This window comes from Malania oleifera, chromosome 8 (genome assembly GCF_029873635.1).
Source record: "Malania oleifera isolate guangnan ecotype guangnan chromosome 8, ASM2987363v1, whole genome shotgun sequence".
Classification (NCBI taxonomy): Eukaryota; Viridiplantae; Streptophyta; class Magnoliopsida; order Santalales; family Ximeniaceae; genus Malania; species Malania oleifera.
This window is the reverse complement of record NC_080424.1, coordinates 31,201,052-31,220,891: the sequence shown is the minus strand read 5'-3', so window position 1 is coordinate 31,220,891 and position 19,840 is coordinate 31,201,052. Positions and strand designations below refer to the sequence as shown.

Genomic DNA, 19,840 nt, shown 5'->3' with positions numbered 1-19,840 from the left:
TGTACTACTGTTGCATATAGCGAACATAAAGTTGAACCTCTAACCCAAAATGAACGGAATGTTGACGAAAGACATAAGAAGGAATTTATTAATTGATTTGGGAGTCGTGTAAGTAACAAATACTGCTTGAGTGAGAAGCAATGTATGTTTTCACTATTGACAATTTATTCTTCTAAACTCCTGTTTATTTAATAGATGATAGTCATATGTTATAATAAAGAACCAACAATAAGTAAATATTTGTACACGTTGGCATGTGACCCCGATCAATGAGTTAACCGTTACAGCGATTGCATTGTTAACGAGTTACAATTTCATACAAAGTCCCTCGGACTGCATAGAAGAACCCAAAATTGTGGGGTTGCGGTGTTAGGCATAGAAGAGGATGAAGAAATTGACTACTTTTTTTGTGTTGGACAACATTATAGAGCTTAACTATGGAGCCAACAGACTCATCCACCTGTTCAAGTGTACTTGGTGGGATATTAGCAATAAAAAGACTTGAATAAACACCGATGACTACTTTACCAGTGTCAATTTTAGCAAGACATGGTATCAAAATGACCCTTTTGTGCTTGCAACACAGGTAGAACAAGTGTTTTACTTTAAATATACCAAATTGAAGGGTGAATGGCATGTGGTCCAAGAGATTCCTCTCCGAAGTTTGTACGCTATTATAGAAGTTGTAGATGGGGAGATGAGTGCCAGGGAGGTTGCATTCCAAGAAGATGAGTCATTTGTCAGTGCAGCAGCGCAATCTGCTTTCAATGTTGCCGAAGAAGGCCCCGATCCTATACCATTGCATAAGTATGGTGCCACGATAGAATACGTAGGGATTGTTGACATTACAATTGAACCTTTTAGTGACGTTCACTTCATCGACGATGAGAAAACTAATGGGAAAGATGAAATAGGGGTCGAGTACTGTAGTGAAAAGGAAGACACTTTAGAAAGTGAGGATGATACCGATATTGAGGATGTATAGGGGGTAAGCATGTTATGTTTGTCACTATGTATCTGACATGTGTAAATAACTTAAAATATATGTATTATGTATCCATCTAATATTCGTACTTTTTATATTTACTTATCTAATAATTTGCAGATATGGTACTAGGAGGTCGACGTGGTCAACTTCCTTTTAGGCACTCGACTACATCACATGAGGATGATTCGACATCCTTGAGACCGGCAAAGCCCGTTGGTCTTGATGCAGTGGCACCATTGTCTGAGCCATCGGCACCTCGGTCAGACATGGATACCACTTATGGTATTGATACGCAGGGTGAGCAGTGTTGGTAAGGATATGATTAATTTATTTACATTTCAACTATTGATGTTAGTTATTCACGTGTATGATTATAATGTTGTTCTTAATTTAACTCTACTTTCAGCATCTACATCCACGGTTAGGTCGGGCTGTGGTGCAACGAAGAACATGTCGCTGAAGAAGCACCTGGATAGGAGAAAGCAGCAGATTCGAATCAACATTCTTCCAGGCTACACCGCCCTGCTTAACGATTGGTGCACCTCGTGGACTCAGGAGCTCGACATTATATGCCGACAGTATGCTCCAATCACAGCCTTCATCTGGCCGCAGGTGACTCAGGAGCAGCGCATAGTTCTTTACATACGCATTTTGGTAAGTAATCTCAAATCTTTTTTTATTTTATTTTATTTTTTACTTTTAATATACTAGCCAATTAACAACTATCTAACATTCTAATTGTATTACCTATGCAGGAAGAGTTCGATATGGACATCCTCGAGGATGACCGTGAGAAAAGGGCGGTCGACATCCAATTGTGTAATAAATTTTAGAGCTATTGCTCAAAAATGCGTGAGCATTTTCGAGCAATGGGAGATCAAGTAGAAGTGCGGTCATACGATAAGATATCTCAAGAGGATTGGGAGGTGGTGTGTCACCATTTCTGTGACCCACGCTATCAGGTGATGTGTTTGTAATATAATCACTCATTTTTCATATTGATGTCGCTAATAAACCATCATTACATCTTCCGTGTAGGCCATATGTGAAACAAATGCTGCGAACCGCAGCAAACTCCCTACGACGCATTGCGGTGGTTCAAGATTATTTGTAAATCATCGACAGGTAATTATTATATATTAAACTATCTGATCATTATATGACATAATACTAATGATATCTTATATAATAATGTAGCATGATCCCGATACTAGCGCAGATGAGCCGTTGCCGGACCTTTATCAAAGAACACACCAACGGTGATAGGGGGAGTGGTGCAAGGGTGCATAGGGCAAACATGTAAGTGAAACAAAATATTTAGTTTGTCACTTGATTCTAAACATCAAAGTTGTAGTCTTACTTACTTCTTTTTATCATTTTCATAATTGATATTAGGCACGGATGGTCAAGCTAAGAGATGCACCTATTTCTGAAGAGAATCAACGAATGACAGATTTCCAGATAACAACGAGCTGGGGGCTGGATCAAAGATCTTGGAAGTGGATACATCACCCCAACAACATCATCATCCATGGGTGCAGCGGCTCATGTAGAAATGGAACGAGCATGTCGAGACGCCAAGTCTCGTGCGATGAGATGGCTTGATGGGTGCAGATGGTGGAAATGGAGAACCAGCAATTGAAAAACACGATCTCCACCTTTCAAGCCCAGCTGCAAGACATGATAAATAGGCAAGCGCAGCTTGAGCAAATGATGCGCCAATCTCGATCACATGATGCGGGTGGCTCCTCTCATTAGAAGGTATGTATGGTACTTATGACTTAACATTGTACTTGTGTAAAAATATTTTATGATTTTGTTTGTTTTATAATATAGCAAATTTTTCAATGATTAACAAATACTCATACTAGCTCCTTTAAAACGTGGCAAAAATGTTGAAATAGGATAACTTTGAAAAGTATAAAGAGACGAGAAAAGATGCGAAAAAGACAATTAGAGAAGTTAAATACAGATAGTTTAATAGTTTGTATGATATATTAGATTCCCAAGAAGAGGAAAGAGATATATTTAAACTTGTTAAAGATAAAGAAAGGAAGAGTAAGGACTTAGAAAATGTAAAGACTAGAAAATGGCTTGCAAGACCTTTTTACCAATACATATGTTTTTTCCACCCTTATTTGTAAAAATAGCCAGAAAAGTATAATTACTGTCATTAAGGTAGTTCGACATAGTGTGAAGCATGATCTTAATTTAGGTTTTGAGTTCAATATTTTTAATAAACGTATACAAAAAAAAAAAAAAGTAAAAAATCAAAAACCCTTTTTCCCTTTCAGTTAAGTTGAAGTGTAGTCTCTACTCTTATCAGTGTAATATGCCAAGGCAAAAAAAGATGGGTTACCTCAAGCTCCTTGGCTGCTTTGCCATCGTCCATTGTACCATAGTTGCATCTTTGGTACCTTTCCAACTTTTTGAGCATGCTAATATCACAGCCTGAAAGGAAAGAAGTGAATTAGAACCAACACAAAGGAATGAGAATACTAAGATCATACCAATTCCAACGCACAATAGTATAACTTCCTTGGCAATTAGTCTTAATAATCAATCCTCTATCATAAGTTAATTGGGTCTATCCTCTAAAACTAACTGGGCCTAATTTCAAAAACATGAGTAGTTTTTGAATGATTGATAGGGTAATTAATGCAATAGAGCAGGCATAGTAGTTAAAAGCGCGCCTCAGGCGCAAGGCGCAGTGAAGCGAAGAGGCTTGTGCCTTAAACTAGGTGAGGAGAGGCGACTTGCAAGAGGCGACGATAGGCGAGACGAGGCGCACTAGGGCGACAGGTGCAGTGAGTCACACCTTGTGAATTTTTAGTCATTTAAAGTAGAGAAATAGCCATAGCCAGACCCGTAGCCCTCCTTTGACTCGAATGAACATAGCCCTAGCCCCTCTCAGCCCTTCGAAGCTCACGATCCTGGTTCGAAGCTCAAAGACGAAGTAGCGAAGGCTCCCAGCTGGTTTGAAGGCTCGCAGACGAGGTCACGATCCTGGTTCGAAGCTCGAAGACGAAGTAGCGAAGGCTCCCGGCTGGTTCGAAGGCTCGCAGACGAGCTCACGTTGCTGGTTCGAAGGATCGCGAAAGCCTTCGCTACTTCGTCTTCGAGCTTCGAACCAGGATCGTGAGTTCGTCTTTGCCATTTTGAAGAAGCACGACCCTTCGCGACTTCGTTTCCAACCAGCAGGAGCCCTCACGAGTTCTTCTTCTTCTTCTTCCTGCTCCCTGCTTGTTGCGTGCTACGAGCTGCTGACTGCTGCCTGCTGCCTACTGCCTTCTGCTTCTCTTTTTCTTCTTCTTCTTCTTCTTCTTCTTCTTCTTCTTCTTCTTCTTCTTCCTGCTGCCTACTTGTTTCCTGTTGCATGCTACTGATTGCTGCCTGTTGCTTCTCTTTTTCTTTTCTTTATATGTAAGCTTATAAATTAAATATTTTCTTTAATTAATTTAAGCTTATAAATTATAACTAATACATAATATTTATTTTTTTTACTAAAATTTACCTACTGTTTTTAAATTTGTAATATTTAGTTTAATTAATGTAAGTTTATAAATTATAACTAATACATAATATTTATTCTTTTTATTGAAATTTGGCTACTCTTTTTCTTCTTCTTCTTCTTCTTCTTCTTCTTCTTCTTTATATGTAATTACTAATTAAATATTTAGTTTAATTAATGCAAGTTTATAAGTTATAACTAATACATAATATTTATTCTTTTTACTGAAATTTAGCTACTATTTATAATTTGTAATATTTAGTTTAATTAATGTGAGTTTATAAATTATAACTAATACATAATATTTATTTATTTTTATTGAAATATAGCTACTATTTTTTTATTTGTACTCTTTTCTTTTGATGTTGAACTATGTTGAATGGTTGTTGCTTTTGAGCTAAATTTTCAATTTTGTAATTGAGTTTTTGGACATTTTTTTGGCATTTTGATATTCATATGTTCATATATCAATTACCCCAAATAGACATTTTACCCCATTTTAATAATTGTGCGCCTCACCTTCATGAGGCGCGCGCCTTCGCCTCGCGCCTCGGCTTCAAAGACCCTTTGCGCCTCAACTCGGCTCGCGCCTCTAACTACTATAAGAGCAGGAAAGGAGGTTGGAAGCCTATGGATTTGGAAATGAAAACTCAAAAAAATTAAATAGAAAAAGGATAAATATGAAACTTTTAAATTAAAATATTAAAAAACAAACAAAAAGAAAATGGAGCCTGGGCCTGGGGACAGTGAAGGTTAACCCACTAAACAAGGCCTAGGGACAGTGAAGGTAGAGCCTGGGCCTTGAAGAAAATAATTACTAAACTTTTAGGAAAAGAGTATTAAAACAGGGATATATTATCATTATTATCATTATTATTATTGACAAAAGGTGAGCAGCATTTGTTAGAGACAAGGAGAAAACAACATACATACAAATGTACAAAGTACCAATACAATAAGATACTGGTAATTTCCAAAAAAAAAAAGGGTAGTTTTTCAATGATTAATGCAGAACCATACTACTAGAACAAAGCAGGAAAGGAGGTTCAAAGCCTATGGACTCAGAAATGAAGTCTTAAAGAAAATTAAATTGAAAAAAATAGTTAAAAAAAAAAACCGTAAAGAATGGAGCCTAGGCCTAGGAAGAGGGAGGGTCAACTCACTAAGCTAGGCCCAAAACCAAGAGCGTAATTTCAAGCTATTAGAAAGCCCAAAGTGAGGTAGAAAAGGGGCGAAAAAAAAAAAAAAACTTTTAGGAAAGGAGTATTGGAACATGGGTATTTTTTACAGCATTTATTTGAGCAAAGGGCTAACAATATACATACAAATATAGGAAGCAATAATACATATAGGCATGACATGATATTAATACGGTGATATGATAATTTCAAAAATTAAAGATACAACACGACAAAAATACGTTGATTAAATAATGAATATATATTTACTATTTAGGTATGTTACAAATATGTGAAAATTTTTTATTTAAAATGAAATATAATAAATACCATTCTTGCAAAATCATCAATTACATATTTTACAAACTTATGCTTTTTACAAACTACATTTATACAATCATCAACTCTACTCATATCATAAAATATTGGTTCAACAACAAATAAACAACTCAAAGTGCATGACTGATTATGGGCAATGTAAGAATAAGATGAGGAAAATGCAGTAGTATTATAAATGCTTCAAGACACGTTGCAATGTCGTTTTTCTTAAAATGTTATTTGTTCCCACCAGATTGGTGTGTATTGAGTCAGTAAATACGTTTTTAGGATATAATGAAACTTAGATTATGATTTGATATCAGTATGCGTTATACACAAAATAAAATTGAGCGCTAACACCCTTAGAGTTAACTTGTCTTTTTTCAGAATCTCATATTTATGTTTAGTAGAATCAGATAGAATATATAGAATGGAATTTTAGAAAATGTTCAAATAAAGAGTTAAATGAGATTTGACGACTGAGAACTCAAAGAGGACATGTTGATTATCAAGGATCTATTTTATGCAACAAACAGAACATTAGGAACATATGAGAGTATAGGATGAGAGTAGAATGAATGAAGTATAAAATTATTCTGATGTGTGGTTCAAAAACGCCTAGCATTGTAACAAATAGAGTTTATAGGACACTAGCACTGTGTGTGTGTGTGTGTGTCATTAATAGATACAAAAACAAAGAATTTAAAACAGGTACCGAACCTAACATCCAACTAAAGTAAAGAATAAAATGAGAAATTTGAGCATAATATGCATCAATTACAATCAAGGATTGATAAAATTGATACAAAGGAAAAATCAAAAATTGAAGAAATCATTGATCCAAATGGTGAAGAATTTCAATATCAAACTAAACCAAAAGAAGAAATATTTCTTGGATTTTTATCAAGAATTAATATTCACAAATGGTATTCGGAAGTAAAAATTGTAATCAATAAAACATTTGTTCTTGAAGTTCGTGCCCTTTTAGACACAGGAGCGGATATGAACTGTATTCAAGAAGACCTTATACCTACTTACTACTATAAAAAGACAAAAATGCAATTATACAGTGCAACAAATTCAATCTTAAAAATTCAGTAGAAAATTTCAAATGTCCATATTTGTAAACAAAACATCTGCCTTAAAACCACATTTGTACTTGTCTAAAATATGCAACAAGAAATCATATTAGGAACCCCATTTTTTACAAAGATTTATCCTTTTAAGGTTGATGAAATTGGAATACACACTTCAATTAGTGAACAAAATATTTCATTTGAATTCACAGATAAAATGCAAGAAAAAGAGGTCAACATGCTAAAGGATTTGACCATTAGTAAAATCAATCTTATTCAAAATAAAAGAAAACATATAAAATCCTTAACCAAAGAAATTCATAATAAAAGAATAGAGGAACAAATCCAAAATCTAGAAATTAAAGCACAAATTGATTTATTCAAAGAAAAACTTGAAAAAGAAGTTTGTTCAAATCTCTCAAATGCCTTTTGGAACAGAAAGAAACATCATGTCAAATTACCTTATACAAAAGACTTCACAGAAGACAAAATACCTACTAAAGTTAGACCTATTCAAATGAATAAAGAATTACTTGAATACTGTAAAAAGGAAATTCAAGAATTACTTAACAAAAAATTAATTCGAAAAAGCAAATCTCCTTGGAGTTGTGCAGCCTTTTATGTTCAAAATCAAGCTGAAATAGAAAGAGGCGCCCCAAGACTTGTCATTAATTACAAACCACTAAATAAAGCCTTACAATGGATTAGATATCCGATACCTAACAAGAGAGATTTACTCAATAGACAGCGCCAATATACTCAAAGTTTGACATGAAATCAGGATTTTGGCAAATACAAATTGCAGAAGAAGACAAATATAAAACAACATTTACTATACCATTTGGACACTACGAATGAAATGTAATGCCGTTTGGTCTAAAAAACGCACCTTTAGAATTTCAAAATATTATGAATGAAATTTTTAATGATTATACAAGTTTCACTATTATATACATTGATGATATCCTTGTATACTCTGAATCAATAAGCCAACATTTCAAACATCTCAACATTTTCTACAATATTGTCAAAAGAAATGGATTGGTTATCTCTCAACCAAAAATAAAATTGTTTCAAACCAATATTAGATTTCTTGGTCATCAAATCTATCAAAATAAAATCACTCCAATCCAAAATCTTTAGAATTCGCAGACAAATTCCCAAATGAAATTATAAATAAAAATCAACTACAAAGATTTTTAGGGTGTTTTAACTATGTTGCTGACTTTATTCCAAATATTAGGATTTTGATCAAACCATTATTCAAAAAACTTAGAAAAAATCCTCCAACCTGGACAGATGAGTGTACCCAAATTGTCGTCAAAGTAAAAACCCTAGTCAAAACTCTTCCTTGCCTTAGTCTTCCTAACCCTAAGGCCTTCATGATAGTTGAAACAGATTCCTCTGATATTGGATTTGGAGGTACTATCAAACAGAAAATTGATTCTAAAGAAACCTTAGTCAGATTTCATTCAGGAGCCTGGTCCGGCCCTCAAGTCAATTCAACTATCAAAAAAGAGATTTTGTCCATAGTTTTATGCATTCAAAAGTTTCAAGATGATTTATTCAATAAAGAGTTTTTACTTTGGATTGATTGTGCAAGTGCCAAAAACATCATTGAAAAAGATGTTAAGAATTTGGTTTCAAAATAAATATTTGCCATATGACAATCAATCTTATCTGTTTTTGATTTCAAAATTGAATTTATTAAAGGAACCTCAAACTCTATTCTAGATTTTCTTAAAAGAGATTTTTTAACAAACCAAAATGTCAAGGATAATGGCTAAGGACCTTTATTCAAAACCTCAAGACTCAAAAGTCTATCAAATTCAAGAAAAAATTCCTATTCACAGTAGGTTCAACCCACTATTAAGACCTCAAGCTATTCAAGCCCCTTCATTCAAAGAAGTCATGGAAAGCCAGGCCCAATCCTCTGTGGCCCAAGTTCAAAAGGCTTCAGTTACTAAAGGATACTATTCAAAAGGCTTCGAAGATCTCTTCCCCATTGAACCTGAATGGGAAGACTCCACTCCCTTCGATGTCATCAAAAACTATTTCTTTTTTAGGTGCCATTTTGACACTCCGGACCCATTAAAGAATAAAAAATTTTATGAATTAATTCTTGTTGAATCTAATTCGGTTGTAATAGATCATAATTACGACCTTCAAGATTCTTCAAAAATTAATTTTTCAAAATTTAAAAATTTTAAAATCATTTCTCCCTCTGAATGGGGAACCTATCCAAGAAATTCAAAAAGATTTAAAGGGAATTTTATTTCTCAAACCTATGACTACCAAGATTACATTGATGCTTGGTCAAATGTTCTCTTCCTCCGAAATTACTCACATTATTGATTCATGCATTTTGATCCAAAAATTTGCAAAACCTTCCCAAATTGGTTTTTAAAATGGCTCAAAATTTTTGGTCCTGAAAAAGAGATTTTCCCAGAAATAATTCAAAATGATCTTGAATTATTTCAAAAGAATTTTATTCTTCCTTAGGATCAATCTCATTCGTCTTTCAAGCTCCTACAATTTTGTTCAAACTTCAGAATAACTTGGATTTTTTGCTGGGACTACCTTGTGGTCTCCCCAGAAGAAAGCACTCTTTGTTATCCAAAAACAATGAGAAAAATTTTCAAAGTTCGATGGTGGGAAAAGTTCACCCTGCCAAAAGGACAAGTTTGTTCGTGGCTGGTTCAACAAGTTCTTCCACCTTCAAGCTCTCAAGGATCGCTTTTAAAATCAAAAGACAGATTGAGAATCGTCGATGAAGATGATACTGTTTCAATTTCTTCAAGAAAGTCAAAATCATCAAAATCAGGAAAGATGAAGGCCCACTTAATCAAGCTCATCAAACAGCTGGAGGAATCAGATGAGTCAGATTTTGCCGACAGGTCTACTTCAAATAGAATCGTTGATCTTGATCTCGGTTCAGAATTTTATCAATTTATTCAAGAAGATCCCTTGCCCCCCTCTGCAAAAGGCAAAGCAAAGAAAAGAAGTAATCTCTTTGCCTACAAGATTCAAAAATTGCGGTTACCGCTCCAAGACTTGACAGGCCACCCTGTCCCTTCAAAGATCACTCAAAGGATTTTACTCAAGTCTCGATAAGAGTTATTCAAAAGTTACTCAAGACTTATTCAAGAATTTTACAGCTAACAACCATTTGGCCTAGCTTGTAATTATTTGATCGTTTGGTAAGATGAATGTTTTACACCTGTCCCTTTCTGGCCAAGGTTGTATTATTTTATTTAAAGGTGGTGGGTCACCCACACAAATGCAGCCGTCTATGTGCTGTCACCTTTAAGTAAAGTATTTTGTCTTTTACGTCGGCACGACGGTCCTATAAAAATCCAAGGATGAATTCAGTGGTCGATGGGGCCCAATGAGCACCCGCACTAATTCACCTCTGATTCCAAATCTTTTGAAGTCCGTGCCATCTTGCTTATAAATAAGAACTTTGAGACCTGTAATTCCTCGCACCAATTCAGGAGTTCTCTAAAGAGAATCTAAGACGCTTCGAGCTCCACCTGAATTTCTCTCCTCCCCCTTTTCTCTCAATCTTCGTCCATAGGAACTCTGTCAAAAGTGTAATAGCATTCAATAAAAAGTCAATAATTTCTTTTATTCAAAACTCTTTGATTGATAAGTATGCTCTATAGTTGGGTCTTTAATACGATCTTCTACCTTAGAAATCTTAATGCATGTTTTTCATAAAGTATTCATTTCAAATATTGTTCTAGATTGCTTTTGGGATGTCTAAGCCCTGGCTCGGCTAGTTCTTTAGTCATAATAACATTTCCCCAACTTGAGGGAATATTAGTCATCCCAAAAATTAGAACAAACTATTTAAAGTTATTTGCCTATTGTGTCTGACTTGTTGTTTACTTTGATTCAAATTGTTTGTTTACATCTTTAATAACTAACCTGGGCGATTATGGTATCAGAACCATATTTATTCATTGATCTTTTAAAGTTTTTCTAAAAATTGCATGTTTTATTTCACTAAGAGTTGGTAAAGCCAGTGAAAATATGTTGGTCAGCTCGCCAAGCTAAGAGAGCGTTTTGGGTGGTCTCGGTGGTGTTCCCTCTAAGAGAAAGAAAAACCTGTAAAACTAAGAAAAACTAAGAAAGAAGATGGATAAGCTAGTTCAAAGTATCATGAACATTGGAACCTGGCTTTGATACCATAATCGCTCAGGTTAGTTATTAAAGATGTAAACAAACAATTTAAATCAAAGTAAACAACAAGTCAGACACAATAGACAAATAATTTTAAATAGCTTGTTCTGATTTTTGGGATGACTAATATTTTCTCGGGTTGGGGAAATGCTATTATGTCTGAAGAACTGGCCAAGCCAGGGCTTAGACGTCCCAAAAGCAATCTAGAACAATTTTTGAAATGAATAATTTATGAAAAGCATGCAATAAGATTTTTGATGCAGAAGATCGTCTTAAAAACGCAACTACAGAGCATACTTATCAATCAAAGAGCTTTGAATAAAAGAAATTATTGACTTTTTATTGAATGCTTACTTGTATTACACTTTTGACAGAGTTCCTATGGACGAAGATTGAGGGAGGAGAGAAATTCAGGTGGAGCTCGAAGCGTCTTAGATTCTCTCTAGAGAGCCCCTAAATTGGTATGAGGATTTACAAGACTCAAAGTTCTTATTTATAAGCAAGATGGCATGGACTTCAAAAGATTTGGAATCCAGGGTGAATTAGTGCGGGTGCTCATTAGGCCCCATTGACTACTGAATTCATCTTTGGATTCTTATATGACCGTCGTGCCGACGCAAAAGACAAAATACTTTACTTAAAGGTGACAGCACGTGGACGGCTGCATTTGTGTGGGTGATCCACCACCTTTAAATAAAATAATACAACCCTGACCAGAAATGGACAGGTGTAAAACACTCACCTTACCAAACGTTCAAATAATTACAAGATCGGTCAAATGGTTGCCAGCTGCAAAATTCTTGAATAAGTCTTGAGTAACTTTTGAATAACTCTTATCGAGACTTGAGTAATATCCTTTGAGTGATCTTTGAAGGGACAGGGTGGCCTGTCAAGTCTTGAAGCGGTAACCGCAATTTTTGAATCTTGTAGGCAAAGAGATTACTTCTTTATCTTTACTTTGCCTTTTGTAGAGGGGGGCAATGGATATTCTTGAATAAATTGATAAAATTCTGAGCTGAGATCAAGATCAACAGTTCTATTTGAAGTAGAGCTGTCGGCAGAATCTGACTCGTCTGATTCCTCTAGCTGTTTGATGAGCTTGATTAAGTGGGCCTTCATCTTTCCTGATTTTGACAATTTTGACTTTCTTAAAGAAATTGAAACAATATGGTCTTCATCGACGATTTTCAATCTGTCTTTTGATTTTAAAAGCGATCCTAGAGAGCTTGAAGGTGGAAGAACTTGTTGAACCAGCCACGAATGGACTTTTCCTTATGGTAGGGTGAACTTTTCCCACCATCAAACTTCGAAAATTCTTCTCATTGTTTTTGGATAACAAAGAGTGCTTTCTTCTGGGGAGACCACAAGGTAGTCCTAGTAAAAAATATAAGTTATTCCGAAGTTTGAACAAAATTGTAGGAGCTTGAAAGACGAATAAGATTGATCCCGAGGAAGAATAAAATTCTTCTGAAATAATTCAAGATCATTTTTGAATTATTTCTAGGAAAATCTCTTTTTTAGGACCAAAAATTTTGAACCATTTTAAAAACCAATTTTGGAAGGTTTTGCAAATTTTTGATTCAAAATGCATGAACCAATAATGTGAGTAATTTTGGAGGAAGAGAACATTTGACCAAGCATCAATGTAATATCTGTAGTCATAGGTTTGAGAAATAAAATTCTCTTTAAATCTTTTTGAATTTCTTGGATGGGTTCCCCATTCAGAGGGAGAAATGATTTTAAAATTTTGAATTTTGAAAAATTAATTTTTGAAGAATCTTAAAGGTCGTAATTATGACCTATTACAAATGAGTTAGATTCAACAAGAATTAATTCATAAAATTTTTTATTCTTTAATGGGTCCGGAGTGTCAAAATGGCACCTAAAAAAGAAATAGTTTTTGATGACATCGAAGGGAGTGGAGTCTTCCCATTCAGGTTCAATGGGGAAGAGATCTTTGAAGCCTTTTGAATAGTATCCTTTAGTAACTGAAGCCTTTTGAACTTGGGCCACAGAGGATTGGGCCTGGCTTTCCATGACTTCTTTGAATGAAGGGGCTTGAATAGCTTGAGATCTTAATAGTGGGTTGAACCTATTGTGAATAGGAATTTTTTCTTGAATTTGATAGGCTTTTGAGTCTTTGAGGTTTTGAATAAAGGTCCTTAGCCGTTATCCTTGGCATTTTGGCCTGTTAAAAAAATCTCTTGTAAGAAAATCTAGAATAGAGTTTGAGGTTCCTTTAATAAATTCAATTTTGAAATAAAAAACAGATAAGATTGCTTGCCATCTAGCAAATATTTGTTTTGAAACCAAATTCTTAAAATATTTTTCAATGATGTTTTTGGCACTTGCACAATCAATCCGAAGTAAAAACTCTTTATTGAATAAATCATCTTGAAACTTTTGACACATAAAACTATGGACAAAATCTCTTTTTTGATAGTTGAATAATTGACTTGAGGGTCGGACCAAACTCCTGAATGAAATCTTACTAAGGTTTCTTTAGAATCAATTCTCTGTTTGAGAGTACCTCCAAATCCAATATCAGAGGTATTTGTTTTGACTATCATGAAGGCCTTAGGGTCAGGGAGACTAAGGCGGGGAAGAGTTTTGACTAGGGTTTTGACTTTGGCGACAATTTGGGTACACTCATCTGTCCAGGTTGGAAGATTTTTTCTAAGTCTTTTGAATAATGGTTTGATCAAAATCCTAATATTTGGAATAAAGTCGGCAACATAGTTAAGACACCCTAAAAATCTTTACAGTTAATTTTTATTTCTAATTTCATTTGGGAATTTGTCTGCGAATTCTAAAGATCTTTGGATTGGAGTGATTTTATTTTGATAGATTTGATAACCAAGAAATCTAATATTGGTTTGAAACAATTTTCTTTTTGATTGAGAGACAACCAATCCATTTCTTTTGACAATATTGTAGAAAATGAGACCATTCTTGAAATGATTGAACATATCAATGATCCAGAAATCAAGAATAGATATTTACATCTTTAATAACTAACCTAAGCGATTATGGTATTAGAGCCATCTTTATTCATTGATCTTTTAAAGTTTTTCTAAAAATTGCATGTTTTATTTCATTAAGAGTTGGTAAGCCAGTGAAAATCCGTTGGTCAGCCCGCCAAGCTGAGAGAGCGTTTAGGGTGGTCCCGGTGGTGTTCCCTCGAAGAGAAAGAAAAACCTATAAAACTAAGAAAAAGTAAGAAAGAAGATGGATAAGCTAGTTCAAAGTATCATGAACACTGGAAAGTTATTAAAAGAAGTAAAAAAATAAACAAAATGAATCTTCAAGCAAAAGATCAGACAAAAAGGAACTACAAATTTCTTTAGGGAAAATAGAAAGAAGACTTGCAAATTGGAATGGTAAAGACATATCTAATCAAAATTCAAACAAAATTTGGAAAATTTCCAAGACCGAAAGTTAAATTATCAAACAGAAAGGATCAATTGAAAATAATGAACAATACTTTATCAAAGTTATCAATAAGTCAATCTCTCTAACCACAAATGAAGCAAGACAACAAAAAAGACTTTTAGATATCGAGGATCTAAAGTCTTTAGGTTCAAAATATAATCGGATTCATATCGGAATGGTCCAACTAGGATTATTTCCTCTTACTAGAGCAAGATTAAACAAACCAGTTTGTGTCATCCTTCATGACATCATGAATTCAATGATTCTCTACTCAGGATGTTAGAGTCAAACATTGCAGAAGGTCCAATCTATTTTGAGTGTTACCCAAACATAAGAGCAAACCTTCAAGAAAAATCTTTATACAAACTTTTTTACTTTTGACATTTAAACTAAGGGGTATGACATGGATTCAAGAAGTTCAAATTTAGAAATGATTTATAAAGTTTATTACAAAGCTAAAACTTCAACAATCCTTCCAAATTCTCTTCAAACTAGTGAAAAGGGAGAAACAATCATGCTTCAAGCCAACTTTAATAGACAATCACTTGTATCTCATCCCAAGAAACTTCTATGGCATGAGATTCAAGCCGAGGAGATTCAATAACTTAAATGAAACTGATCATGAAATTGTTCCAAATATTCAAAAAACAGTTGCCATGAAAATTATCCAGGATGAAAGGGGAAACGTAAAAATCAATTTTCAATCATTATTAACAAGAAGTAAAAGCATTGGTCAATCTTCAAAACAATCAATTGTCTTAGGAAAAAAAAGTATTTCAAGCCTTTATACATATACAGAACCCGCAAAAAGTCTCAAACTTAAAGGAGTTGATTTTGGTCTAGAAATCCCTCAAGGATACTACCAAGAGGTATTTGAACCAACCTCTCCAACAGAATCGCAAATCTTAACAGAAGATCAAAGAGAAATCCTAAAGGAAGAGCATCAAAGGAAAAATCTTATGGTAATAGACAAAGCTTTCAAACAAGATATGGAAAAAATTAGAAGGGATTACAAACACAAACTCAACAAAGATAATAGAGAAATTTTTTTTAAAGATTACAATGAAGAAGAAAGAGAAAAAATCAAAGCTACATGGTTTAAAGAAATGCATAGATTAAAAAGGGACATTCCATTTTTCAGCTATGTCAAACAAAGGCAAGAAGTAAATGTCATAAATGATAAAAGAAAAAAATTGGAAACTAATTGATAATAATTATGTAACAACAATTCATCCTCCTAAAAGCTTATTCAAAATTCAATATAAAAAACTTGAGGTAACTGCTTCACCTTTCAAAGAAACTAAAGGAAACTCAGAAGTCGATCAATTAATTAGTCAAAATAATTATACAAATCAAATACTTAGGACAATAGCGGATCAATCATCAAGAATTGAAAGTCATTTGGAGTACCTTTCTGAAATCAAAGAAAACAACACTTATGAAATAGGAGAATCTAGTAAGACAAAGCCTAAACTAGAAAATCCAATACCAATTAATACTTTAGACAAGAGTTTAAAAGATTTCAAATTTCAAAAACAAAATGAATTACTTACTCAAAAAATTGATGAACTGATCAATAAAACTACCAACTTAAAAATCAATATGTTATCAAAGGATGAAGCTATTGACGCTTTATAATCCAACTTCCAAGATAATGAAGATTTTGAAGTCAATAAAATTAAAAATTGGAAAAATCAAAGTCAAAAAACTTATTACAAAAAACCAACACCTCCATGCCTTTTATTTGAAGAATCAAATGACATGTTACCACAAAAGATATTTCAAGGAAATGAAATTCATGAATGGAGAATTGATGGTTTAACAGAACATCAAATTTATGCTTTACTACATCAAATGTCAGTTGCAGCAACAGCTTTTCGGCTACATTCTCCAAGAGTTAGTGAAAATCAAATTGTTGCCTTAATAACCCATGGTTTTGTTGGAACTCTCAAAGAATGGTGCGATCATTACCTCACTCCTCATGAAAAAGATCAAATAATGGAAGCAAAAAAGGTCAAAGAGGAAAACGAGGTTCAAACTCAAGAAAGTGATGCTGTCGCAGAACTTATCTAGTCAATCTTTAGACAATTTATAGGGGATTCAACGAGTCAACACGAAAAAAGTAGTGTCATACTCTTAAATCTTACATGTCCCAAATTATCAGATTTCCAATGGTACAAAGATATTTTTATTGCAAAAATAATGAGTAGACCAGATGGGAGATCTGGCTTCTGGAAAGAAAAGTTTATTAGTGGATTACCAAAATTATTTGCTCAAAGAGTTAGAGATAGAGTAAAAGAAACCTTAGGATCAAATTACGAAGCAATCACCTACGGACAAATTGTTTACGTTATTAATCATGAAGGTTTAAAACTCTGTAATGAATTAAAGATTCAATCTAAAATGAAAAGCAAGTTCAAAAGAAATAAAGGAGAACTTGGTGATTTTTGTGCCCAATACGGTTATGAAAGAATTAAAGCACCTTCTAAAAAACATCATAAAAAACATATGCATAAAAAATACAAACCCATCAAAAGGATATTATAAAAAATATGATAAGAATTATTACAAAAAGAAAAGAAGAAGATCTGAAAAACCTTCAAAATCTCAAAATAAATATCAAACTAAAGAAAAGAATCAAAAAACTTGTTTCAAATGTGGAAAGAAAGGTCATTATGCAAGAGATTGTAGAGTCAAGCAAGAAATCAAAGAATTAAATATTGTAGAAAAGCTCAAAAAACAAATGTTAAATCTAATAATAAGTAGTGAATCAGAAAATTTTGAAGAAACTTATTGAGAATTATTGATTGCTACATAATTGCATGCTAGTCTAGAATGCCTCGTGCATATCGGATGCAGTTGATGTGATTGCATGCTAGTAGTGGATATATGTTCTCGTGTGCTTTGAATTGAATTATAAATGACTTATTTGAACATATCAGGTACAATTTTTACAAAAAAAATGTCCAATTTACATATGATATGTTACCGAAATTTCGTTAAAATTTTTTCAAAAAAAGAAAAACCATGTACAATGACAATAATGATAAAATGAAAAAAATATTTTTGAAATGATGAGTGAAAGTTAGGAATCATAAGAAATAAGACAATGTAAGCTTAGTTCATTTAAATGCGCATTCATTTATATATTTTTGGTCTAGTGAGCCTAAAGCATTCGTTGGCAAGCCTAAATAATTGAAAATATTAGAAACACTTGGTTACGGAATTGACAATTTGAAAAAGGCATAAGTTGAATATATACATAACTCAGAGGGAGCATCATCTTCATAATTCTTTAAATTAAATGCTCTCATCATCTTATAACGTTCATGTACATATGCCTAGATGAATAATAATATTATACTGAACTCAACACTATCCACTATTCTCTGCTATTTATATCATGAATTTAATGGATAGATTATATGTTGTGAATTATTAATTGCTACATGATTGCATGCTAGTCTAGAATGTCTCCTGCATGGTGGATGCAGTTGATATATATTATATACTGGTAGTGGATATAGGTTCTCGTGTACCTTGAATTGAATTATAAATAACTTATTTGAACATATCAGGTACAGGTTATATGGAAAAATGTTCAATTTATAGTTGGTATGCTGTCGAAATTTCGTTAAAATTTTTTCAGAAAAAAACCATGTACGATGACAATAATGATAAAATGAATGTTAAAATATTTTTGAAATGATGAGTAAAAGTTAGGAATCATAAGAAATGAGACAATATAGGTTTAGTTCATTTGAAGAAGCATTCATGACTAAACATGCCTAAAAGACTTTAAACACAAAAAAAAAAATAGTGACGTTTTATAATAATAATCTAGAAACTAAGATTTCTATTTATCTTCTAATAAAAGCAATGGTGGATTATTATCAATCTATTTGTTTATTATTATTTTTTGTCGCCAGGAAAATTAATTGAAATCAAGCAAGCTATGCAACTAAGAATGATTCATTGAAAACATAAATCAAATATCATAACTGCTGGAAGTACTTTTAAGAACCAAGATTATTAAAAACAATCATTCCATATAATTTTTTCAAGTTATATACAAATTCACAAGATGCAAATCACATTGCGAGTAACTTATCACACTTGTACACCAAGCCAAATGAACATGTTTAAGTCAAGTGTTAGAGGCTGATTTATTGTTTAATTTCTACAATGACTAATTAAGAATCATGGCTATACAAAATAATACTCACGAGAGATATAAAACTCCCGTTGAAACTGAATGGTTACAATGCATTTTATAACAAGGACATTTATGGTTTGGTGAATGTGATTTCTCCCCTATACTGTTTGTGTTTTCTGAAAATGAAGGCAATGAAAAATCTAAAGAACATTCATTATGTGATTTCATTAAATAGTCCCCTTTCTAAACATTTTTAGTCAAAATAATCTTAGCAACTGTACTGAAACCTCAAATGGTATGAAAAATTTAAGGTAGTGCACTTATCAAGGGGCAATGTGCAAACACCCATGGTTAATATCTTTGACTCTCATATTTACAAGTGAAAAGCCAAACAACAGGTATAATGCATAAAAAGGTAGGATGCAACCAAGTTAGTACTTTGAGCAAATAATAAAATGAAAAAAAAAAAATGAGAAACAACTTATAATAAATTGCAACACACATTACTTCTCCCACAAAATCATCTTGAGTAGCACTATCGTTATCCATGATCTTCATCCTGAGTTCGGAGACCTCACCAGTTATGGTGAATGCAAAATTCTCATTCCATTCTGGCTGAGACCCTTGCCATGTATCAGTCATTTGTACATAACAGTGACCAAACTTATATAATATACATTACCATGATCACTTTTACCATTAAGAACGTAGCTTAAATGCCCATTGTAAGTACACTAATCCAGTTATCAACAAAATTTATTTTCACTTTTCTTCTATAATTTCTTAGGCATAAATTCAAACTCATTGAAGACCCACCTGATGCAATGCTGCTTTTCTGCTCCTAAGTACGACAAAGGAGGATGACATAAAGATCCATGTTACCTGCTCGTAAGCACTTAAGCTTATTAAAAGGGCAACAGAAGACTTAAATATTAGACATAAATTTATTTAATTGGAGATTAGGGTAAAAAGACAGACTAAAGTCATGTCCTAAAA

General features: G+C 33.3%; 1 protein-coding gene across 8 annotated transcripts in view; it reads left to right on the top strand.

Moving 5' to 3' along the window:
• Positions 1-19,840, top strand: part of LOC131161795 (uncharacterized) — a 73,491-nt gene that overhangs the window by 24,081 nt on the left and 29,570 nt on the right. For 5 of the 8 annotated variants that reach the window (XM_058117761.1, XM_058117764.1, XM_058117758.1 and 2 more), the window contains exons 7-12: positions 1,106-1,285; positions 1,395-1,642; positions 1,744-1,950; positions 2,027-2,113; positions 2,186-2,287; positions 2,384-2,749. In XM_058117761.1, the coding sequence (XP_057973744.1) occupies positions 1,106-1,285; positions 1,395-1,642; positions 1,744-1,821 (506 nt within the window). In that variant the 3' untranslated portion in view covers positions 1,822-1,950; positions 2,027-2,113; positions 2,186-2,287; positions 2,384-2,749. Of the gene's footprint in view, positions 1-1,105; positions 1,286-1,394; positions 1,643-1,743; positions 1,951-2,026; positions 2,114-2,185; positions 2,288-2,383; positions 2,848-19,840 lie in introns of those variants that run through there. The other 3 variants (XM_058117765.1, XM_058117766.1, XM_058117760.1) reach the window with 3 other exon arrangements.